General features: G+C 45.8%; 2 protein-coding genes across 2 annotated transcripts in view; both read right to left on the bottom strand.

Annotated features, from left to right (window-relative positions):
- setx (senataxin) overlaps positions 1–25,028 on the bottom strand; it is a 1,003,984-nt gene that overhangs the window by 159,829 nt on the left and 819,127 nt on the right. The window lies entirely within an intron of this gene.
- Positions 491–25,028, bottom strand: lmo4a (LIM domain only 4a). The gene is made up of 6 exons (XM_063209918.1): positions 24,647–25,028; positions 11,758–12,009; positions 5,230–5,326; positions 3,294–3,452; positions 1,111–2,186; positions 491–752 (listed from the first exon to the last, which is right to left on the bottom strand). The coding sequence occupies exons 2-5, from the start codon at positions 12,000–12,002 to the stop codon at positions 2,178–2,180; spliced, it is 510 nt and encodes a 169-aa protein (XP_063065988.1). The 5' UTR covers positions 12,003–12,009; positions 24,647–25,028; the 3' UTR covers positions 491–752; positions 1,111–2,177.

Here is a 25,028-nt window from a genome sequence, read left to right as displayed (position 1 = left end):
GGAAAAGATATAGACCATGATTGACCGGGTACTCTAGTGTGACATAAAAGCTTAGAGAGCACCCAAGGCAAGAAAAGGTTGGGAAACAACATTGGTGTAAACAAGTGGTCTGCAGAGGCTGAAGAAACTGGACCCTCCCTTTTTAATTAGCCCCAGCTCTAGATTAGGCCACGTCAGAGGGGCTGAGTGAACCTTGGTAGGCCTCTCCTCTCTCTCTTCCTCCCTCTTTCTCTCTCTCTCTCCCTCCCCTTCCCTCCTTCTCCTCGGGCCCTGTGCTTTAATTGCTTTCCTTAATGGCTGCTGCTCGAGTGTTTGAATTCCATTCCTGAGGGTAATTGGCCATGCTTTTCAGAGCCAAAATCTGCCCTACCTTTTCAGCAGAGGAGCCATTTGTCACACACGGCTACACACACGCTGCTACATACACACGCAATCACACAAACACACACACACACACACACACACTTATGAACTTAATCAAAGCCAAGGGTAATCATCATCAGATACACTGATATTTTTATTACAAATACCACAGGAGAGATGGATTATAATCATTTTAATAATAATAAGTACTTTTTTCCCTCTTTTAGATATTTGATATAGTAGAACGCACTCCTGCCTGTAGAACTGAGCACAGACAACGACAAACGTTTTGTCATAGAACACAAGAAACAATATTACATAACTATGTACATGTTATTGTTCTTCTCCATTCTTCCAAAAAATCTGCCTCTCTCTCTATCTCTGTCTCTCTCTCTAGACCAGTGTTTCTCAACTGGAACAGTCTTGGGACCCACCATTTTCCACTCTCATTCGGTCGCGACCCATTTTTTTTAGCGTTCAAGTCAATTCCATGCAATTCTCAAAATTTAACCAAGACTCGAATGACTGGTTGCACGCTATCTATCTCGCATAAACATTCAGATTGTATGCATGACAACAGATGACACAGAGTTCCCTAGCCTATCAAAATAAAAGTTGTAAATTGTTGCAGGAAAAGTTGGATTTTTTTTTTGTAGAATTACGGGTTTTTTACACCAAGGCTCCGCGACCCACCCATGACCCCTCTGTGACCCACTTTTGGGTCACGACCCACCGGTTGAGAAACACTGCTCTAGACTCAGATGATTTACAATTCCACAACAAAGGCAAACGAAAGAAAACAAGAAAGGCTTCTCAAATGCAAATGTACGTATATTTGCACATTACTGCACAAGAACTTAATGAACTGTGTGGCCTTCAAATGAATTCAGTGTTTTAAGGATGAGCACCGTCCAGAGAACTCTTCACATATAAAAATTGAAACGGCAACATCTACTGTAGGTGAAAGGCCAAGAAAAGAAACCTATGAAATAAAAAATGGCACATATGTGTACGCTGGAATCAACAATCTGTGGGCATGTAAAATGCATTCTCAAGAACAGTCTGAGCAGAGGAACATTTTAAAACAAGAACAACATGGGAAACTTTAATATCCTACACCCCATGCCCCTCAAACTATATAAAAGTCCTTTGATTTATATGCCAGGGCCGACTGAAAATGCGTTGCATCGCCATGTCATGAAACTCTCCGTGTGCCAGTGTCACCGCAATGTCAGCGTGCCGTTCCGTGCGTGTTCCGCGCAAAGACATTCCTGCATCGGTTCCGTCACCGGTAAATCAGAGTTCCGTAGGAAATCGGTCCCACACACTGTAGAAGGCTCTCTTCATCATCACAACTGACTCCCACAAACTCGTCACCTAAGGCCCGGCACACCACAGTCCCTTTGTCCATCACCAACCTGTCATCGCGTGACTGGCACAGACTTCTTTAGTCGCCGCTGATGTCACTCCGTTTGATGTCGGTGTCTGTGTTTTCCTCATCATGTGTTATAGGAGCATTGGTCAGTCTGTTTGTGGGACGAGTCCCCTTTGAAAATGGATGCAGCTGGAGACAGAGGGTGGCATCTGCCATGCAAGCACGCACGCACACAGACGGACGGAGAGCCACCGCAGAGACAAAGCTGAGGCGACGATGGTGATGGGAGTGAATGAAATTTCCAGAGCATCAAAGGAGGAGTGAGAGTGAGGAAGGAGAGTGAGAAGGAGAGGAGAACAGAGAGGAGAGAGAAAGGGAGAGAAAAGAAGAAGAAGAAGGCTGAGGAAAAGGCACATGGCATTTTCCTGTCCAGCTCACCTCAGCACACCTGCAGAAGAACGAGAAGACAAAAGGAGAAAAAAAATTAAATGAGTAAAAAACAAAAAGGAAAACGTGTGTAAACAAAAATGTAAAATAGCCATGGGTTTTAGTCATTAGGGTAAAATTGATATGAATTTCATACACTTGAAAGTTCATAAAACATCAATACTAATCAATACTTGTAAGGCCAGTGGTGTCTGCTTGTCATTATCAATGGTGTCTTAATAAGGGTGCAGGCTAATGGAAAGGTCACCGACAACTGCCGACAGATTTTTCAGTGTCAAATTAAAAGCGTGGCTTCAATTAGATGTGAGAATGTGCTAACACAGAGGTGGCATGAACACCTTCCTTCTTTCTCTCTGCCTTTCTGTCTCTCTCTCTTTTCCTCCTGTTACTATATCTATCGATTTCTCTCTTGCAATCTCTCTTTCTCTCTCTCTGCACTCGTCTTTCTCTCTCCCACTATTTTTCTCTTCCCCAATCCTTCTCTCTCTCTCTCTCTCTCTCTCTCTCTCTCTCTCTCTCTCTCTCTCTCTCTCTCCTCACCTTTCTCTCTCCCACTATTTTCTCTTCCCCAATCCTTCTCTCTATCCCCACTCATCTTTCTCTCACTCACTATTTTTCTCTCCCCCCAATCCCTCTCTCTCTCTCTTTCTCTCCCTCCCTCCCTCTCTCTCTCTCTACCCACCAGCACAGGCTGCGGGTAAGGCCTAGTAGTCATTATCAGAGAGAGTAGAGAGAGAGAGAGGTTCCATTGGCCCATTGTTTCCGGGTTCTATTATTGGGGGGGAAATCCCCCTTTAGGCAGACCTAGGCAGACCTGAGGACTGTTCTATTCAATGCTAGGAGCATTATGACACGTCCCTTTGGGCAGACCGGAACCTGGTCATGTTAGGTGCCCATAGAAACCTATTATGTTGGCATATCTCTATACTTACAGAATCTCTGTCATTATGGTGCAGTCTGCATGCAGCACTCTGGTGTGTGTCTCTCCCTCTCTCCCTCCCTCCCTCTCTCTCTCTCTACCCACCAGCACAGGCTGCGAGTAAGGCCTAGTAGTTATTATGGTGCAGTCTGCATGCAGCACTCTGGTGTGTCTCTCTCTCTCTCTCACCTTCTGGTCTGGTAGGAGGGTGCTGCTCTGCAGAGGGCCCAGGTGTGAGTTGAGTAGCGCTCCACCCGGCCGGTCGTGTTCGCAGAAGATGGTGCCGTTGACGTAGTGGAAGCGGTCGCCCGGCACCAGCCGATTCCTACAGGTGGCACAGGTGAAGCACTGTGGGAAGAGGACAGAGAACTGTTAGGGAGATACAGTATATGGAAATACAGCTCACACCTATGTCCTGTGTTGCTGCATGATAATGTACATGAATCTGGTATTTCTCAGGCAGAGAGAGAGAGAGAGAGAGAGAGAGAGAGAGAGAGAGAGAGAGAGAGAGAGAGAGAGAGAGAGAGAGAAGTGAAGGGGAAAGTGAAGGATGAGCTGGCACAGCCCAAGAACCGTGGGCAGACCATGGATGAGAAGACCAACGTTAAATACATGTATGTTTTCAGGTTCCAAAAAGAAGTCCAATGGCTTACAACTGAACCATTTCCACAGTGTTGGAGACATAGTGGAAGAGACTTCCAGTTCCAAGGCTTCCGACTGTTATTGAATTACTGGCAGTTGGCCTGATGTAACAAAGATACATGGCAGGGCCACGAAGATGCAAGATGAAAGTAACAATGTATTAAGTGGAAAAAGTAGAAAGTGTTGGGTTGAAAAACAATGTAGTGTAATAAAGGGTTAGTGTGCAAGGACAGAGCAAGGGGTGAAGGATGAAGGAGGAGTTGTAAACAGAGTGTGCCTATGTCCACATTGGTTTGTCAATACAATTGTCTAATTACATTGAGTGAGAGAGAGCAATAGAAACGAAGAAGAAGAAGAAGAAGAAGAAGAAGAAGAAGAAGAAGAAGAAGAAGAAAAGAAGAAGAAGAAGAAAAGGAAGAAAGACAGAGAGTGAGATGAGAGTCGAAGAGAAAAGTGTAGGAAAAGACGGGACGAGAATGAGTTTGATCTGATTGACAGATAGCGACACAGAAAGGAAGGACAGAAGGACAGAAAGATACTGTAATGACACGTAGATAGAGAATGAGAAAAAGAGAGATACCCATTTTTTCCCTCCTCACGGGCCAATTTCCCCCTGATCTCTTGATCCCCGCCCATAATGAATGCATTTAAATGAGGTCTGTGATGAGGGCTAAATAAGCCTCCATTGCTGCCTGTCTACCCCTCAGCCTGCCTACGCTCCCTCGTCTGTTCTCTCGCTCGCCGTGTTGACAAAGCTGGGCATACAGACATCTGATAATTGCGGATTAACCACGGCAGTCCCTTTGTGTGCTAATATTAGCCCATTAGCCCGACTGCGGGGTCCGATAATTGATCGTCACCGTGATATTCCGCCGAGCAAATGAGCCTTGCATGACTGGTAATTACCTGGGACCTTCAGAGAGAGTGTGGTGTAGGTGGAGGTGGGTGTCCACTCCAGAGAGGTATAGAAACTCTCCCCAGGAGCCAGGGATTCTGTCTGAATTTTCTGTCCATTTTCAATATAGCGCCCTAGTTATTATTATATAGTTCCAACGTTTTATTGTTGGACGTCATGTGAGCTGGTGGAAAAATGTGATTTAGAGTAGACTAGAGTAGAGTGACTTTTACTAATCCCGAAGGAAATTAAGGTGTCTGTCAGTTTACGAAGCTGAACAGACTTGCTGCTGCACTCAGCGGTGCACCCAAATGATTTGCCAAGATCGGGGCACGGTTCCTCATACAATGCACTAGATAGACAGTGAATAACTCATACTAGCTCAATCTCTACCTTGCACACGACATAGTGATTGAGCATAATACTGTATATCAGATGGGCCCATATCAATATGCACCAAGGACGCAAGGGTGCGTTATCACAGCTGTAACCTCATTCTTCACTGTGTTGTTATTACTCGTAATACACGTCTTGTCTGTTATGATGGAGACCAATCATCTGTGTGCTGCTCCTCCCCTCCCCGCTCACCTTGAGGTGGTAGACGTTTCCTTGAGCCCTCATGACCATCTCGCTAGCGGGGATGGACTGGCCGCAAGCGCTGCACGCTCCACTGTGACCGAAGAGCCTGGTGGGACAAGAAAGAGGATGCCACATTATTAAAAGAACACTAAATCATTTTTTTCCCACAAACTTAAACCATTACGCTGGCGACCCAGGTTCGATTCTGACCCGATGATATGTCTCGATCCTTTTCCTGTCTCTCTCTCTATTTGTTCTAAAGGTGTAAAGGCTAAATAAGTATCTAAAAACCCCTTATATTTCTGAAATTGTTTCAATGGTCCTCAAAGTCACGACAGGATGAGAGGTACTTCAGCGTTTGCTTTGCCACCCTCCATGGGCTTAACCCCTTAAGGCAGAGTCTATGTTATAACCTTATTGTCACCAAAATTTTAATGTCTATGTCTTAATCTGTTACTTAAGGCTGTCTGCACTGTCATGGCAATGTTGTTATGATGTAGTTGAGTATTTTCAGTAAATAGTAAATAGGCCCGCCGGCAACCCCATCTGCGGTAAGAGGCTACGTCATAAGAAGTAAACATGCCTGGACAGGTAATTTGGCATACAGAACATTTCCTATTGGGCCGACAGTCCTCAGGGGCAGATGCTGATTGGCTTTTGTGCATGTTCTTTGAGACTGGCCAATAATTTAGATGGGGCCACACAAAAAATGCCTGGCCCTTTTTGTTCCCAGTCCAGCCATGGAAGTTAAATTAGAAGGAGTGGGACCATGTCTCTGCAGCGCTGCTATGACATATGATTCCGCTTCAAACCTGTAGGCCGACCAAAGAGGGACACTAATTGGTGTTTCTTTGATGTCGATGCCAATGCCGATGTTTATCAACTCAGTACGGTATGCTTATGCAATTTCACCACAGGTCTGTCACTGTGGTATCCAGCATTAATTATTTTCAACGATTCGCTTCGTAGCCTGAATAGCCTGAATGACTGTCAGCCACACTGCGAGTCAGTAATAAGGAAGTTATAAATCATCAAGAAATGGGTCATTATGAAAATATTTCATTAAAGTATTTTATGGGCTTTTAAGCCTTTTTTTTTACTGAGGATGATGAAAGATTATGACATGGAAACGAGTGGTAGAGAGAGACGGCGTGGGGTTGGGAAATGACCCTGGCTGGATTCAAACCTGGGTCCCCATGGGCAAGTAGCCCATGTAAGCTACTGTGCATTAGCGTGATACACTACCGCATCCCCTTGAAAATATTAAATTCATATAAAGATGGTACCCTGTAAAGCACAAAGTAAACCTGGAGATCAAACAACAATTTGGGGAAAATGAAATTGTTTATCGGTGGCAATGAGCTTGGATAGTTTTGTGACTTTGAGACAGATAAGCCACAGTAATTCCATTCTCTTTAGCCTTATTATTCACACATACAGTGTTTCGCTCATCACAAGTTCTTTTTTGTCACAAAACCTGAGGCATTGGTTAAAGTTTACAGTCCTGTGATGTTCCACCGTTGATTGCAAAAAACTCACTGAATTTCATTAACAGTCAACAATCTCTCACCAGCACTCTCACATCGTTTCTCAAGTCAAAGCAGAACCTTAGCACTATTGCAGCAGTAATTAATGGTGACACACGCCATCAGGGCTCTACATTAACACCAGCCAACTGGCCAAATGCTGGAGACATTTCAGTTTGGCTGGAAGAAAATACCAACTTACTAGCCACTTTGACCCATTAGTGAGTGTTTGTTTGGCTAGTAAGATTAACATCTACTTGCCATTTTGGCTGGTGATGAATAAAGTTAATTTTGAGCTCAGCATACCATGCTCAGAGATAGAGTGATAATCATCACCTGTTATGACCTGGCCCTGTTATAAGGAGCTATATAAAGCGCGCTATATAAAAAGTATTATTATTATATTTATTATTATAAATTAGCTGTTACCAGATATGGGCAATGACCAAGTTGTAATAATTACTAAAGACTCTGTGCATGTCGTAGTAGTGTAGTACTACAGTAGGAAAGTCTTTTCAACAACTATTACAACTTTCCACTGTGTTCCAGTTCTAATGCTGGGGACACATAGCAGTCGAAATGAGCGAGGCGAAGACAGGCGACATTCAGTGTTCCATTCTGACAGCTCAACAGTCATCAGATCGTCGCGGCGAATCAAATGGAATGGAACAGTTGTGTTGATTTGATTGATTTGATTTGATTCGCTCATGTTCGCTTGCTTTCACCTCCCTCATAGGATTGAATGGCGAAGTTTGCTTCGCTTTGCCAAATTCGCGTTCATGTGTCCCTCCCGTTGTTGTGAAGCTATGCAAAAAAACTATGCTAAACAAAACAAAAAAGTTCTGCGTGCCCAAACGATCATACAGCACACAAAGAAAGAATAACAATCTCGTGCAACAAAGTTATGCCAAACAAAATCTTTAAAAAGTTCCCTGTCCCCTAATCAAGGGTAGAGGTGTTTTCCGTAGCAGGGGAGCTGGTGGCTTAGTGTGTGGTGGTGGCTGACTGCGCTGTGCTGTGCTGAGCTGTGCTGTGCTGTTCATCAGTTGCACAAGGTTACTCTGCTGGCTGGGCCTCCTGTACCGCACTCTCTGCTGTGCTGTTCTGTGCTGTGCTGCTGTCTCCCCCCTACAGCCCTCAGGGTGCTGCTGATAACATAATGTGAGGTGGCAGAGTAATTGGTGGCAGTGGAGGAGGAGGAGGAGGAGGAGGAGGAGGAGGAGGAGGGGGCAGTGAGGGTGGGAGGAAGCAGGGATGCGTACAGCAAAGCAGGAGAGGAAGGTGCAGCAGGAGGATGAGGAGGAGGAGGAGGAGGAGAGCAGGGACTCAGCAGTGGAAGGCGGTGGAGGAGGTGGTGGTGGTGGAGGAGATTGAGGAGGGCTGGAGGAGGTGATGTGGGGATGCATGCAGGAGGAGAGCAGGAGAGAAGGACTGGAGAATGGAGGATCATAGAGGAGGAGGAGGAGGAGGAGCAGGAGGGGGGTTGGAGAAGAAGCAGGAGCAGGAGGGGGGGGGGGGGTGGTTAAGGGTGGCAGTGGAGAGTGGTGGATAAGGATAAGGAGGAGGAGGAGGAGGAGAAAGAGGAGGAGAGCAGTCGAGGAGGTCCGTAGGGATGAGGGTACTGGGACGAGGGGGTGGCAGTGGAGCGTGGTGGAGGAGGAAAGCGGGAGAGGAGAGCTGGAGCTGGTGAGGGTAAGGGGACGCGGATGTGTGTGTGCAGGAGGGTAGGGGGGAGCGGGTGTGCGGGCAGGAGGGAAGGGGGACGCGTGTGTGTGTGCAGGAGGGAAGGGGGACGCGGATGTGTGTGCAGGAGGGAAGGGGGACGCGGGGGTGCGTGCGTGCAGACGCGCTAGAGGGGGTTCCTGGCAACCTCTGATCCAGAATGGGTGCCTAATGAGCAGCTCTTGACGAGCCCACTGCCAGGGTGTCGTTAAAGGCAATTTTGGGAGAACGCTAAAATGAGTCCCCCACCCCACCCACATATACATACCGCCTTCGTTTGACGACCCTAAAAATCTAATATCTATGTAGTACACATACTACACCCTTTACAAGAACACACACTCGTATGGGTGTGTGGGTGTGTGTGAGGGGTGTGAGGGGTGAGAGAGAGAGAGAGAGAGAGAGAGAGAGAGAGAGAGAGAAAGAGAGAGAGAAAGAGAGAGAGAGAGAGAGAGAGAGAGAGAGAGAAAGAGAGAGAGAGAGAGAGAGAGAGAGAGAGAGTCCTTGATTTAATCAAAGCACCTGGCATACTAACAGTTAACCCCCGGCCGCCACAGATATGTTTCAATGGGGAGGCTGCTTCCTCTCTCGTTGCAAAGTCTTTATTGTGACACCCACCAGACTGGTTTGGCTGCTACCTCCTCCTTCCCTCATTTTTATCCCCCCCTTTCTCTTTCTCTCTCTTAACTGCTCTCACTCTCTCTCTCACTCACTCACTCACTCTCTCTTTCTTTCCCCTCCTTGCTTCCTTCCTTCCTCCATGTGACTCCCGCTTTCTTTCTCTCTCTCTCTCTCAACTGCTCTCTCTCCCTCTCAACCGATCTCTCTCTCTTGCTCCCACTCAGTCTTTCCCTTCTTCCTTCCTTCCTTCCTTCCTCCCTGTGCCTCCTGCTCTCTCTCCCTCCCTCCCTCTCTCTCTCTCTCTCCCCGTATCACTATCCCGGCCCTCTGACTGCACGCAGTAATGAATTTTTGATCTTAATCCAAACAGTAATTTAATAAGAGACGCCAGAGAGCGGCCCTGTTCTCCCTAATTAATGTGCTCTCCTTTTATCAGACTTCAGGCTCTGTGGTGCGCCATTTGGCAATGAAGCCTTGCCCTTTTGATTAACTATGTTTTAGATACACACACTCAAATCCGCAAGTGCACGCACGCACACACATACTACACCCACACACACATATATATAGTACAAAGTGCATGTACAGTATGTAATTTCAAAGTCACACACAAACTAGGAGAGAGAGAGCAAGAGAGAGAGAGAGAGAGAGAGAGAGAGAGAGCTGAGATGTAAAGGATGTTTGTGTTTGCTTGATTTTCTAGATAAAAATCTAGGTTAGCCATACGTACATGAAAGACGGGAAGTTGACTGTTCCTCTCAGTAAAAACCATTTCTATTTGTTTTCCTAGTTTAAATTGACCGATATGTTATATTTCATTTCACAAAATAATAAATAAAGGTGATTTCACTCTGGCAGCTCTCTCTCTCTCTCTGTCTGAAGAGTGCAGCTGTAGTGCAGACAAAAGCTGCGTTTTAAAAATGAAATTAATTTCGAGCTGAACCGAGCAAATTTATTTGAGTCACATTTTCCAGGCTGCCGCTGCACCTGTTGGGGTTTCAACGTAATTAAAATGGATTTTAAATGATGTGACTTCAGTCTAACTCGAAATGTCAGCAACTTCATCCACCAAAAAAGAAAAAAAAACGCACTGAAGGTTTTCATTTTTATGTTGGAAAATATACAATTTAGACTTTAATGTTTCCTGTTATGATGAATAAAAAAAATGCAGCCATGGTTTTTGAAGCGCTTCGCTCATCTGGTGGAGCGTTAGGTCATACCCGTCCGTCTAAGGCAACTCTTTGTTTACTCCTCCCGCAATGTGTACGTCTACATTTCTTGTTTATTATGATTAGGAGACCCACAAAGTGGTCGGAGTGACTCAATTGGCGCCGCGACCAGGACCAGGATCGCTCTGCTATATACCCCTCTACCCACCCTCCAGTGGCATGGTTTTGCACGGAGCTCCTCATTTCTCCAATGGGCATCTTCTGTTTGCTCTGGAGGGCTGACTGAGCCCCTGGCACGGTGCGTAGGTGGCGTATGGCACATGCATGGGCACAACCCTGGCTTGTGTCTAGAGTGCCAGGCTCACAGACGCACCCGCTGCCAGGGCCAGACTTGGCACGGGATGGTCAGGGCGGAACCTGTGTATGTGTGCATGTGTGTGTGTGTGTGTGCTCGATGAACAGCAACACACATGCACACACACACAAGCGCACACACGCCCGAATACACACACACAAACACACGCACAAACTCGCACACATGCCTGAACAGACACACACACACACACACACACACACACACACACACACACACACACACACACACACACACACACACACACACACACACACACACACACACACACACACACACACACACACACACACACAGCCTCCAGCAGATTTCTGTGATGAGAGCCACAGGCCTTCTGATCGGCAGTGTTCTGATCTATTTTTCCTGCCCCAAGATGCTTGAGGGGCTGTGTGTGTGTGTGCCACGGTTTTTCAAGAAGATGAAAATTAGCAACAGCAAATTAAGCCCATTCAAAAAATGTATTTTCCAAACCCATATTCTTTATGAAAACTCAGTAAATAATATCCTATTTTTGACAGATTTTCCATCTTACAATGTTTGTGCAACAGAAAATGTCTTGAGTAAAGGAGATTCAAAAGCCACATATTCATCACACATAAACACCATCACAGGCACTTGTGTTCGACAGACTAAAATCTTCAGCTCACAAACATAAAACACCACCCTGACCCTACCGTGGCGCTAACGGTAGGGCACTCGTCTGCTACGCGGCTGACGCGGGTTCGATCCCGGCCCGGGCCCGTTGCTAGCCCTTCCCGGTCTCTCTCTCCTGTCCAAATAAAGTTGAAAACTCCCCACCCAAAAAACACCCTGTTCCCATTCCCATTGCCATCGTTCTCTACCCATTCATCTCTCTCTCTCTCCTTCCCACCCTCAGCTGCACGACCAGCATGCCCCTCTGCCTCTCCCTCTCTTTCTCCATCTCTCCTCTCCCACTCTCTCTCTCCCATTCCCAGTGCTATGGCCTTTCTCTCTCTCTCTCTCTCTCTCTCTCTCTCTCTCTCTCTTTATCTCTCTCTCTCTCTCTCTCTCTCTCTCTCTCCCTCTCTCTCTCTCTCTCTCTATCCCCAGCTGTATGGAGCAGCATGTGTCTGCCTCTACCCGGCCCCGGCCCCTCTTCGCTCACCTGATGTAATCATTCCGGCAGAGGATCATGCCTCCCTTGCTGTAGCAGGTGGTGCCGATCTCGCCCAGCTGGGCCTGGCAGCAGGAGCACTTGAGGCAGCGCGTGTGCCAGTAGCGCTCCATGGAGAAGAGCAGGAAGCGGTCGGCGATGCGCCCGCCGCAGCCCGCACAGGAGCGCACCGGCGCCCCCGATCCACCACCCCCCGTCACCGACACCGACGACGACTCCACCCGGCTGTTCACCATCGCAGACCTACGACACATAGAAATAATATTATTACTATTTTATAATAATATTACTAATAATATTGTAACAGCACTAATAGTGTGATAAAATAATAATACAATATAACAATAGTAAGCTTTTCTGTTTTTATTTGAGACAGGACAATGAATATGAGGCAGGGAAGAATCAGGAAATGACTTCGGGCCGGAACCAAAGCCGGGTCCCCAACGTAACACTGTGGTGCCTTAGCCGTTTCAGTCATTGCCAAGGCCAACAATAATAATTCATTTTCATTTATTTAAACTCGAAGAATCATTGAGGGCCCAGCCCTCATTTACAATGATGTCGAGTAAAACAAACAATTGCACATATAAAATCATATATAAACAACGAACATACACAATACACCATAAATCATATAAGAGATAAGAATTAAGACAAACTATGAATTAAAACTTATGAGTTAAAACAAGTGCAAGTATGTGATAAAAAACTTCCCAGTGTAACTTTAAAATGTTCTAATGGCACAAAGGCTTGAAGACCCATCCTTAGTTGTAAGTTATTCCAAACTGAAGGTCCACAGACACTAAAAGCTGTTTTACCCAGTCTGTGCGGGGGCATAAGGGACCCTCCAGTAAAAAATTGCTGCTGCGGGTTTGGTATGGGTTGGAGTGCCAAACTAAAAGAGATGAAATATAAAATGGGAGTTTTGCCAGTGAGGGCCTTATAAATAAAAAAAATAAAATAATGCATGTCCCTTCTGTGAGAAAGTGGAGCCCACCCAACTTTATCATATAACAGGCAATGATGTGTACTATATGGATCCCCAGTAATAAAACGAAGAGCTGAATGATAGACAGTGTCAAGTGCCTTCAGATTAGAGAGTGGTGCATGTCTGTAAATAATATCACCATAGTCAAGGGAAGACAGAAAAGTAGCTTCAATTAACTTTTTTCTGCAGAAACAGGAAAGTGATATTTATTTCTGTGCAGGAAAGATAGCTTTTGTCTGAGCGTAGTGACAAGACAGTCAGTATGTTTTTCTTGAATGTGAACTTGTCATCTAGCCAGATTCCCAGGTACTTATAATGTGATACTCTCTCAATAACAGACCCCATCTAAAGTAGATATATTAAAATCATTTTTCATGCCATGCTTAGATCGAGTAAAGACCATACATTTAGTCTTGCTTACATTAAGTAGAAGCTTAAGACTAATGAAGGCATTTTGTAGGATATTAAAAGACTGCTGCAATTTCTCCAAGGCTAGCTGTACAGAATCCGCAACACAATACAAAATTGTATCATCTGCATATAGATGAATAGAGCATTTGGAAAGGAGAGAAAGTATGCTATTTATGTACATGGTGAAGAGTACCGGACCTAATACTGAACCTTGTGGGACCCCCTTGGTTATTAGCAGGGGGTCAGATTGAGTATTAGCCTACCCAATTTTACAGTATGGTGTCTGTTTGAAAGGTAGCTCTGGAACCATTTACAGGCACTTGCATTAAAACCAATACCAGCAGCAGAATTTGTAGAAGCAGAGAAATGGTCCACGGTGTCAAATGCTTTGGATAAGTCCCACAAAGATGGCAGCACAATGTTTTTTCTTGTCAAGAGAAGTGATAATATCATCCATTACTTTAGTAGCAGCAGTAACTGTACTATGTTTAGGCCTAAAGCCTGATTGGAGAGGGCTCAAAATATTATTGGTATTTAGAAATTCTTTGAGCTGATCATTTACCAACTTCTCTAGTATTTTTGAGAGACACGGTAGCTTGGATATTGGTCGATAGTTGTTAGGGTCAGTCTTATCACCCCCCTTGTGCAACGTGGGTAATGTGTGCAAATTTCCATAGTGTAGGGACAACTCCAGTGGAAATAGAAAAATTGAAAATGTGCAATAATGGCTCTGCTATTATATATGCCGCAGTGCGAAGAAAAAGGGGATCTAGCTGGTCTTCTCCAGTGGATTTGCGACTATCAATTGCTAATAAAGCAGATAGCACTGTATGCTTAGACACAGGATGAAGCCTGAATTCCAGATCATCGTCTCTGACATTGTCTCTGATACGCATATCATGTCCAGCCCTAGGCATAAAGGAATGATTATTGCTATTGTCAAAACTTTGACTGGCTAAAGAAAAATGTTTATTAAGAGCACTGCAAATGTCTGATTTGTCTTGTAGTAGACAATCATCAAACTTAATTGAAGAAGGCATAGGTGTAACAGATTTATTGTTTTTGTAATTTACAGCCTTCCAGAATTTTGCAGGATCTGAGTACGAACTAGAGACAAGGTTAAAGTAATAGTCAGATTTAGCCTTTCTTACAGATAATGTACATCTGTTCCTGATTTTCCCTGAAACTTGTCCAGTCGGAGGCATCCTTGCTCCTCCTTGCTAATGACCAAGCCTTATTTCTTGACTGAAAAAGAGAGGAGAGTTCAGGGGTGAACCATGGGTTTGTTCTACTTTTTACTCTTATCTTTTTAAAAGGTGCATGTTTGTCAACAATGCAAATAAATGAGTTTGAGAAAAACTGTAGAGCCAAGTCAGCATCAGGAATTTCAGTTGTTAGATGAATGTCCACTTTCATAGATCATTTAAAAAAGCTTGCTCATTAAAATGTTTCATAGTTCTTTTTAACCAAAATGTGAGGCAGTGCTTTGGTTAGAGTGCTGTGCCTAATACAGGCAATGGGACAGTGGTCGCTGACCCCTAAATCAAAAACACCACTTGCGCTAATTTTGTTCATCTTATTTGTAAAAAGTAGATCAATAAGAGATGATTTGCTAAGGTTCTTAGAGTTTGGTCTTGTTGGATCATTAATAAGTTGATCCAAAAATAGACTCGAGAAAACATCTCTAAGATGTTTGGAGGCATCAGTTAGCCAGTCAATATTAAAATCCCCAAGAACTAGAACTTCTGAGTCAGTGAATCTAGATATCAATTCTGCCAGCTGATCTATGGATTTAGAATCAGCTGACGACGGGGGTCTATAGATCCCAACTATTATGAAGGAGTTGTTATTGTGCCATAATGAACCTTGAGTGCAATAAATTCAAAGGATTTAGGTTCACTTAAGGAATACAGAAATGTGACAGAAAAATGTGACTTCACGTAAATAGCCACAGCCCCCACCCCTCCCAACCCTGTCAATTCTAAATAAATTGTAGCCTGAAAGGTTGACTTCAGAGTCATCAATTTCACTCTTCAGCCAAGTTTCTGATAAAACCAAGATATCAGTGTTAGTTTGAGCAATTAAAATATTTAGGTGGTCCATTTTATCTCGTTGCAATATACTTCTGATATTGAGGTGGATTAACCCAATGCCTTTTCTGTCCTTAAAAACACATGGATTGTCCAAGCGAACAACGTCAGGGGTAGACTCCAATGGACATGTAGCATTCATGACTTCAGGGCTTAGTCCATTATTGAGAGGGATATCAGGAGAAGAAATAGGAAGGACAGTCTCTGGCAGGGAGATATCATTGCAGATGGGCAGGCTTTGACATTTCCGAGGAGCCATCTGCTGGCCAGAGGAGGTATTTGAATGGGAGGGTGAGCAAGCAGCAGCAGAACGAAGTGATCTGACATTAAGAAGGGCCATCTGTAGGTGATGAGAGGGGCTAGGCCTACTTATTGCCTGTGTAGTTTGATCCCCAAGTGATACAGCAGGAGAGGGAGAGCTGCAATTATCAGCAGGACCCATAGTAGAGCTGGGTGTGTTTGTGAACTGGATTGGGTCATGCTGTGTTGAATGTCAAGGTGTGCTGAAAGCAATGAACTGAATAAAGTTGGTGGTTAGCTCTAGTAGGCCCAGTTTGTTTGGATGCACCCCATCAGATCTATATAAAAATGATTTGGTCCAGAATATATCAAAATTAGCAATAAAATCATGACCAGCTAGATTGCAGAATTGTTTCAGCCAGGTATGGAGACTATGCAATCTGCTGAAACGCTCTGAATTACTGGAGCTAAGTGGGATAGGGCCTGACATTATGCAGCGTTTCCCGAGGCTTTCAACAGTGAGACATAACGTCTCCAGCTCATTCTGTAGCTTCACAGAGTTCCGGGCCATGACGTCATTTGTCCCCACGTGAGCAATGACAGTGTTTACGGAAGAATGTCTGTTCAATAGGGACGGAATGAGATGAGAGATGTCAACAACCCTTCCTCCCGGGATACAGTACGTGATAGCACTAGGAATAATCAGATCTCTGACAATCGAATCACCAACAATGAGAATTTCAGGAGGGCATTGAACATCGCGGTTAAAGTGTATAGAGGTGCGAGGAGGAAGTTGTAGACCATCTGGACGCTGAGGGCCGCTGTCAGCCGTGGACAACGCCGGTGGTGTTTGACACGGGCTACACAAGCTAACGACACCAGCATCATTAGCCAACAGAGGCATCGCAGTAGCCCGATGGCTTGACAAGCTATCCGCTGTTGGAGATGTAGAGGCCATGCAATCTGCTGCGGCCATCGTTGGAGAAGAGATTCTGAGCCGCTTATCAGAAACGCGCTCTGGACTCGAGCCGTCGCTGTCTGCAGACCTGTTGCGCTTGGAGGTAACTTTGCGAGCTACATGTTGACGCGGTGATGGATGGCCTGGCCCTGAGCCGCTTATCAGAAACGCGCTCTGGACTCGAGCCGTCGCTGTCTGCGGACCTGTTGCGCTTGGAGGTAGCTTTGCGAGCTACATGTTGGCGCGGTGATGGATGGCCTGGCTGGATAGCAGGCGAGGGGCAAGATTCGCTGCCCTGTTCATCCGGACATCCAGATCCACTCCGACGTGGGGCAGGCGACGTAGGGAGATCAGCAAGAGGAGCAAAGGCGTTGTGGAGCACTAGATCCGAAACAGCCCCAGTCCGACACGCCGCGACAGGAGGAGGGCGGCGGCGAGACTTGCCAGCAGCTACCGTAGACCAGGCAGAGCTACCCGGGGCGGGGGTCATGGAGACATCCGTGGAAGGCCCAGGTAGTGGCGGATAATCAAGCGAGGTAAGCCGTGCACCAAGATCTGCTTGTTGTTGTAGAACGACTGAGATAAGTTTCTCAATCGAAGCCAAGTCCATTTTTATTTCAGTCCAGACAAGGCCTGTAGACATTGGGCTAGCGTTTTGCCGAACCTCAACAGCCTCAGTGGCCGCCATCGCTACTTTGTCTTGCGTCCTCCTAAGCGTGCTCACCTGGGAGACCTGTGTCTTGTCCCCGTCGGTGACGGCCTCGCCCTGGTACTCCAGCACGCAGGAGTCGATGAAGCGCTCCAGTTCCTCGATCTCCTGCGAGCGCGTGCTGCCCGCAGCGCACATGCTCACTCGATGGTATCAAAGGTATCCCGTATCTGTTTTTCTACTGCATCAGTCATACAATCATGTAGGTCAACATTTGCTGTGCTTTAACCCTTTCGTGCCGAGCCTCTATTATAAGCTTGTTGTAACCAAAATGGTATTAAAATGTCCTCAATAGCAGCAGGGCCAGCCGTGGCTTAGTCGGCTGGGCACCAGACTGCTACATGGGTGACCCAGGTTCGATTCCCCGACCCGGGTCATTTCCCAATCCTCCCTCTGTCTCTCTCTTCCACTCAGTTCCTGTCCCACTCTTCACTGTCCTGTCTAAATAAAGTTGAAAATGTAATTTCAAATATTAAAAAAAAAAGAATAAAATATGTCCTCAACAGTAATGTCAGTAAAGTCATAGCAATGCTAAGATGTATTCAAGTTTTTTCAGACAACAACGAGTTGGATCAGCGGCGATCCCATCTGCACCAAAATTACTTCCAGTAAAGAGGGGATGAATTGGAGAAAACAAGACAGAAAATGACAGAAAGAGTGAGTGAGTTGAAAGAAAGAGAGAGAAACAGGCCAAAGGCAGCTGATAAGTGTGTGACTCAACAACATGAGCAGAACGTGTCGAGAAGCACGGGCCGCTAGCCTGTTGACGACCTGTTGGGTTAGCAAGACGGCGTAATGAGATTCTCCTTCACGACTACTTGGCAGCAGGGTCATCCGGAGACTGTGTGTGTGTGTGTGTGTGTGTGTGTGTGTGCGTGTTTGTTGAAGAGAGTCGTGAAGCAGATGTCCACAAGGCTTCACTCACGCCCTTATTTATTTATTCTGATACGGTTCTAAGGACCGAGTGGACAGCTAGTGAGGCCCGATCTCAGCTGTGTGGCCTGGCCTCTCCTGCCTGATTAACGCGGTGGATCAGAACATCAGCACGCCACTGTAGCCTCACGGGACATGGTGTATGTGTGTATGTGTGTATGTGTGCGTGTGCGTGTGTGTGTAGGAGGGAGATCTGGCCATTGGCTTGGTCAGTAATCACCCCCAACAGCTAACCGACACAGAAATGAATGGCTCTCTACAGTTCAACTGGGCAATCAAGAGCAGGGGGATGGGATGATGCCCCAAGCAAAAAAAAACAAAAAAAACCGAGTGGTCTTAACTAAGAGAAGGACATAAAGGAAGCTCTTTTCCTCCTCAACCAGAAAAACTAAATCTCTGCCTGGAGGCAGCTTGAAGATCTCTGGCCCTTAATGATCGGTGCGGTCGAAAAGCCAACGGGGTGCTGTGTGCTGTTGGGCCGTGCTCGGAGCCGACCCGACCCAATCCGGTCTGGTCAGTGGGAGTCACTCAAGATAATGGAAAAAAGGAGACGCACACAAGGCTTGTGTGAAAAAGTGTATTGAAGCCGAAATTAAACAACAGAAGTCTAAGGTTAACTGGAGAAACAGACGTTTCGGAGCTAGTCCATTCTAAATGTCTCCAGTCAATGGTCTCCAGTCTCCTGGTCAGTGGGAGGTCACGCCGTAAATTCTGCAGTGTCAATTCAACACTCAGAGAGTCAATTTAACATTTAGAGTCCTCCAGGACCCCGTTTCTCGAAAGCATCGAAAGCTTACTAGGTTTCCAATAGGAAATTGCATTGCAACCAAGTCAGTTGCTAACTTAGTTAGCAACGATGTTGTCGAGAAACCAACTCCAGGTTAAGTGTTGAATTAACATACTGTGTAAGGATGATGGAGAAAATGCTGTTGATTCTTGGGAAAGGGGTTGAGTGGGAGACTTTTCGGGGAAGGTGGTGGGAGAGGTTTCAAGGGAGGTCTGATACAAGCGCACTAATCCCCTGCATGACTTAATACATTTGCACTGAACGTTCGCAGATGTTTGGAGAATGATAGTTATTTAAATGCACAGCCTTGATGCAGACACAGGGACAGGGCCGTATATTTAGTCAAGTGAAGAGATAACGCACTAAAACGAAACCACGGAAATCTTGCAGGAATCAGCAAGTTACATGATTGACACTAAATCCCATAAAAGACTGGTGCCCCAGGCAATGTTATGAGAAACAGATCACTGACATTGCCCAATAAAAAAATCTTCCATCCATCATTATATTATCAAGCCATATCCATGACAATTCCTCCCCATTTTTCCAATGCAGATTTAAATTGATTTCATGCACAGCTGGAGATAATATAGTTTTGGAATTGCCCCTAACTCAAACCATAACAGAGTAAAAAAAAAAAAAAGGCTGCTGCAGCGCGTCAGCTAGGCAGTCCACCGGGGGTGGGTCTGCACCACACACACACACACACACACACACACACACACACACACACACACACACACACACACACACACACACACACACACACACACACACACACACACACACACAGAGCATCGTAATTGTCAATAACTTCGCAAATACAACACAGGCCTAAATAATTTTCTAAATGAACTGAGGCCTTGAGATTGGGTCGTCAGTTTGTCTGATTTGAGCAAAAGCATGTCTCCCGTTCCGCAGGCATATAACTTAGCCGCTCCCCGTCGTCTTGTTGCAGCAAGTTAAAGACTGCGTGTGCACAGCCTCCAAACTCTCTCCCTCTCTTGTTCTCTCTCCCTCTCTCTCTGTCTCTCTTGTTCTCTCTCCCTCTCTCTCTGTCTCTCTTCGGCATCGACACCTGGGTCCAATCATGGCAAGGAGCTATGTCACAGCAGCCCAGGACCAGGCCCAGGCCCCAGCGGTGACCCCCACTTCCCCTGGCTGTGGGTCGGAGCTGGGGAACCAGAAGACCTGTACTCCCCAGCTGAGGAGCCTTCATTGCACCCCCCCCAAATACACACACACACAGAGACACACAGACACACACACACACACACACACACACACACACACACACACACACACACACACACACACACACACACACACACAAACTCCCACCTCCTTCAAGAAAACATAACTACTGAAAACAAACATACATTACACACACATGGTCATTGTTCCACACACTAACTATACAGATACGTACATGTATAAGTGGTCACGCACACACATTCTATATTGATATACGCTGCAGCGAAAAGCACACACGGGCTCAGACGGCTGTGTAAGCGTACTCACTGTACTTTAGCGTTCATTCGGATGCAGCCATACAGTATAGATAGCGAGGGTTCATCTGTGCACAGAACATCTGTCGCGGTGATTGATGAATACAGTAGATTTTCCAAATTACAGTCTTGCTTGACGTCGCTCAAAAGAAAAAGAAGAAGAAGAAAAAACACACCGGGCCAAGTCTCCACGGTGAAGCTGAGCATTCCAAAAGCAGGCCGCCAAGCCAAGCCCACGGAAAAGAAAAATGGAGCGAAAGACGCTACGCAGAGCAAACTTAAACGAAGAGAAAAAAATGAGAGGTATTATGTGGAGTAGAAACAAGATCAAGACAGAGACAGAGAGAGCGAGAGAGACAGAGAGAGAGACAGAGGGTGTGTGTGTGTGTGTGTGTGTGTGTGTGTGTGTGTTTTTGTGTGTGTGTGACTTGGCATGGCATGGCACATGCTGGTTGTGGTGTGGTGGGGACATATAGACCGTCTGGGATGCTATCACATGTTGACTTCCTCTCTCTGCTCTGCCTTGACCGGGGTCGCCACGCAACAGACAGAAGATGCCGGAGCCAGGGGTCAAAGGTCAGCCCTGAGCTGCTCTGATTGGACGGGGTCGGGCAGAGGTCAGCCGAGGTTGGCCGCCACTGCAGACAGTCACAGGAAAAGCAGCATGACCAACTCCTGGTGGGGAGGAGGTGAGGGAGAGAGAGGAAGAGAGAGAGAGAAAGAGAGGGAGAGAAAGAGAGAGGGAGGGAGGGAGGCTTCCGAGACCCGGAGCATGCTTTCCTCTTTCTTTCTTTCCTTCTTTCTTTCTTTCTTTCTTTCTTCTTGCGTGCACTGAAGATACCAGCTGGAAGCGTGCTTTCCCACGCCTTGGGGAGAAGAAGGCTCCCACATGCACAAGGCTGCCGGGTAGAATGCTGCTGTCGTGCCGTGTGCCGGCTAAGAGAAATGTGAACGTGGCCCTCGCCAAAGAGGAGAAACAAAAAGAAATTTCACGAAAAAGAAAAAACAAAACTACAGGCACGACAACTGTCGCATAACAACAAACAGCACCAGTAGAGCACCCCCCCGACACACACACTCAACCCCACACTCAACCCCACCCCTGACTCCCCCCCTTGTAACCTAAGATGAGCTGACGTGATAGTGAAGTGGCTTGCTAAACGCGTGCAATAACAAATGCCTAATGTGGGCCAGACCTTGAATGCGGAGAATGGCCATCCGTCAACACTGAGCAATAACATAACTATAGCCCTTGGAGCGGACTCCCACACTGACTGCACGCAGTTTGTTTTTGGTGTGTGTGTCTGTGTGTGTGTGTGTGTGTGTGTGTGTGTGTGTGTGTGTGTGTGTGTGTGTGTGTGTGTGTGTGTGTGTGTGTGAACTGCAGGCCAGATTCCTCTGGCTGCGAAAGGGGCTGGTGTGAAACCTACTTACTTACCTCGAAAACATCAGCACCTCTCCACCCATCATCTTACTGCCGCAGGAAATTTAAGAATCTCTATTTCACAAGAACTCGGGACCAAAAAAAAGAAGAAGAAAAAGAAAAAAACGAGGGGACTGGGAGGAATGTTGTGTTTCCGATTGCTCTTAGAACACAGGGCTGAGCTGAGACTGACTGAATACTGTACAGGTGCCCAAACTGGAACAGCAATTCATTTTGACATGACAATGTGACAGACAGTCAGTCATTTTCAGGGCTCTGGGGAAAAAAATGCTTGACTTAAGAAAAAAAAATGTGCATGGAATTGTGGTGGTAACTTGCTGGTTTGACTAGGTGATTTACCAGTGTTCTGTAGATCATGAGTGACAATGTAATTACTTATGGGGCAGTGTTTTTTTTTTGGGGGGGGGGGGTTCTGCCATGTTCTCTTCCCTTGTCTTTACAGTGCTGTGCAACTCCAGGATATTGGTTTCGTGGGCCGGCCTAGCTCGGTGCTGATGCACCACACATCGACCATACACTGCGGGTTGGCAAATGCCCACCACTACAGATGTAGGTTTAGGTGTAGCTTAGCTTAACCTACATGCTCTGAAATTCAACTTATCACCCATCGTGCACAACGTTTTCTGTGTGTATGCACAAGGAATTTCACATCTTATCCTGAGCTATTAGAGTCTTGGTTCGGTGTCACTATGGATGGCTGGCTACCAAATCATTTCTCTAAATTGGAAGCACGTCAAATGACAGCTATCCGCTTAATTTGTTGGAAATACGGTACTATGGACAATTTGAGGATGTGTTTACTTTAATGTGTGAATACTAGTCCATGCTATATATATGATGGCCATACATGATGCCCATTCTCAACAACCCCCACAATCTTGTTCGGCGGTGTAAGTGTCAAACAGAAACACCTCCTCGCTCTTAACACCATTGCACTTGCTCTCACTTCACACCTGCCATGCAACGAATGCCACGCTCAAGGAGACGGCAAATTATTTCACTCACGCTAATCTCATAAAAATGCAAATCCCACTTTTTAATCATCTTTTTTTTTTGCTGCAGAGCAGACCTGATAGCGAGAAACAATAGCGCAGAATGTGGCCCTGAGGGAATCTCACTTGCCTTTTTGGAGAGGCGGCCGTTTAAAAAAATAAATAAATAAATAAGGAGGCACGAACAATGACATTATCCCCCACACAACTTAGGTAAGCTTATCCTCCTCATTTCAAAGCACCCTGGCAACTACCTTTTTTAGAGAATAAAGGTATGCAGGGGAAAAAAAGGAACCTAATGCTCTCTCTTATCATTTTAGAACAGACTTTTTTGCATTACTTCATGATTCTCCCCCCCTTCATCCACATTTTGCCCAACCCTATTAAAACGGGCAACAAGCTTTCACAATAACGTGTTGCAAAAGGCAAGAAGCCTGTGTGAGGCAGGAGAGCTGGCGGGCTGACTGCATTTGCAAGTCAAGAAGCAAGTTGAGCAGACCTTCTTAAATGACTTCAAGAAAACACACACTAGGCAGGGCAGGCTCTCCTTTGACATAGGAACTTGTGAAGCATTTGGGGTTTGGAGAATGATGATGGGGTTTTGGGTTGGTGGTAGGCTAGGTGGTGCACATTTCACAACAATTACATGCAGAAACAATGGGCAAAGCTGAGGTGAGGGATTGGGCATTGGGGGGAAGAGAGAGAGAGAGGAATGTGGCTTGGTTCCACTCCCCTAACGGGCTGATTGATGAAATAAAGACCAAAACCAGAAGCTAATGAGGAGAAACACAACACCGCAAAGCCTGTCCGCAAACAGACTGATTGATTGGGCATGGTGTCAGGTTGGTGGTGCTAATGATGGTTTAACCCTCGGCTACAAATCACATTTCATCAAGGTTCACACAGAACATGTGGAGAGACTGAGCTATGAGAGAGAGAGAGAGAGAGAGAGAGAGAGAGAGAGAGAGAGAGAGAGAGAGAGAGAGAGATGTTTACTCTGAAAATTAAGGGTCCTGTATGTAGAACCCACAGCTGTTGTAATGTCAACAGTGTTCAAAGACTACACATTCCCTTATTTTCTCTTCTGATATATTGCTTTTGGGGATTGTGGGGTGTTCTTTTTGAGGGTAGACACGTAGCTTTTTTTAAACCAAATCCTTCCACTTCCACAAAACCCAAGGGCAAAAGTTGTAAATGGGCCGCCGAATAATAAGTCAAAATCTGGGGAGCGCCTGCCCCCTATTTTGAATAAACAAATGACCCTGAGAGCAAAAAAAAACCCGTGGAAGTGGTTCGCAATTAAAATAAATAAGCATGACTGCACCGTTAACAGCCACTATAAATAGTAGCAACGGCAGTGAGCAATGACCAAACCCGGTTGGCACCAAGGCAGATTAGCAATATATCCTTCTCTTTTAATAATGCGCTCAGGGGCCATAACTACACGCATCGCCGTTTCATTAAAACCGGTCTCCTTTTAATTAACACTCCGGCGTACAACTCCCCATTGTGTAAATTCTTCACCACAGCAGCAGAGAGATAAGCAAAACGAACTTTCTCCGTCTTAACGATGAAACAGAAAAAAGGCTGTAATGTTCTAATTTGTGCTGAATATTAAAAAGCCCCGGGATTCCGAGAAGTAACAAGGTAAGGAAGTTGGAGGGAGGATGTGTGGACCTGCCTTGACATGCCGTGTGCTGGAACGTCCTCCCGGTAGGCATCAACTATCAGGTTTGCTCAGGTTTAGTCATTACATTTGTGGTTGACATTTGAATGCCAGGAAAGGGGGATTAATAACAGACGTGATCTTTGACACTTACCTTGGAGGAAGAGTTTCTTCTCCGAAGTTACAGGCGCTGTGGGACAGAATCTCGGCGCGCGCGCGACAATTACGGATTCCTTCTTGTTCGAAGAGAAGAATGTCTTTCTTCTAGCAAAACACACACTTAAAAAAAAAACTTCAGTAAATCCACAACCAAAAAAAAACCGATACAGGCTACCTCGAGAAGACACACGTTTCCCTCTCTCTATGTAAGGACAACTCCAGCATGTTTCTTTCTATCAATGTTAGGCTATAATTCGATCAATTCCCTTTACCAATCTGAAACAATTGGCTACAATGTATACATATATGCTACCTGAACTGTATAGTCCTGCCTATGCTGGTGGTCTTCCCGCTGTAATATGCAGTCTGCTTGATGC

Source organism: Engraulis encrasicolus, chromosome 11 (assembly GCF_034702125.1).
Source record: "Engraulis encrasicolus isolate BLACKSEA-1 chromosome 11, IST_EnEncr_1.0, whole genome shotgun sequence".
Taxonomy (NCBI): Eukaryota; Metazoa; Chordata; class Actinopteri; order Clupeiformes; family Engraulidae; genus Engraulis; species Engraulis encrasicolus.
The sequence above is the reverse complement of the archived record's forward strand: the minus strand, read 5'-3'. Positions and strand labels throughout refer to the sequence as shown.

What these genes read in the sequence shown, in the direction of transcription:
- lmo4a (XM_063209918.1), bottom strand. Translation starts at nt 12,002, where the DNA reads ATGGTGAACAGCCGGGTGGAGTCGTCGTCGGTGTCGGTGACGGGGGGT. An exon ending in TGCCGGAATGATTACATCAG is followed by an intron (nt 5,327 to 11,757) that starts GTGAGCGAAGAG and finishes TTGTCCCACCAG; the next exon opens with GCTCTTCGGTCACAGTGGAG. An exon ending in GAAACGTCTACCACCTCAAG is followed by an intron (nt 3,453 to 5,229) that starts GTGAGCGGGGAG and finishes CTCTTCCCACAG; the next exon opens with TGCTTCACCTGTGCCACCTG.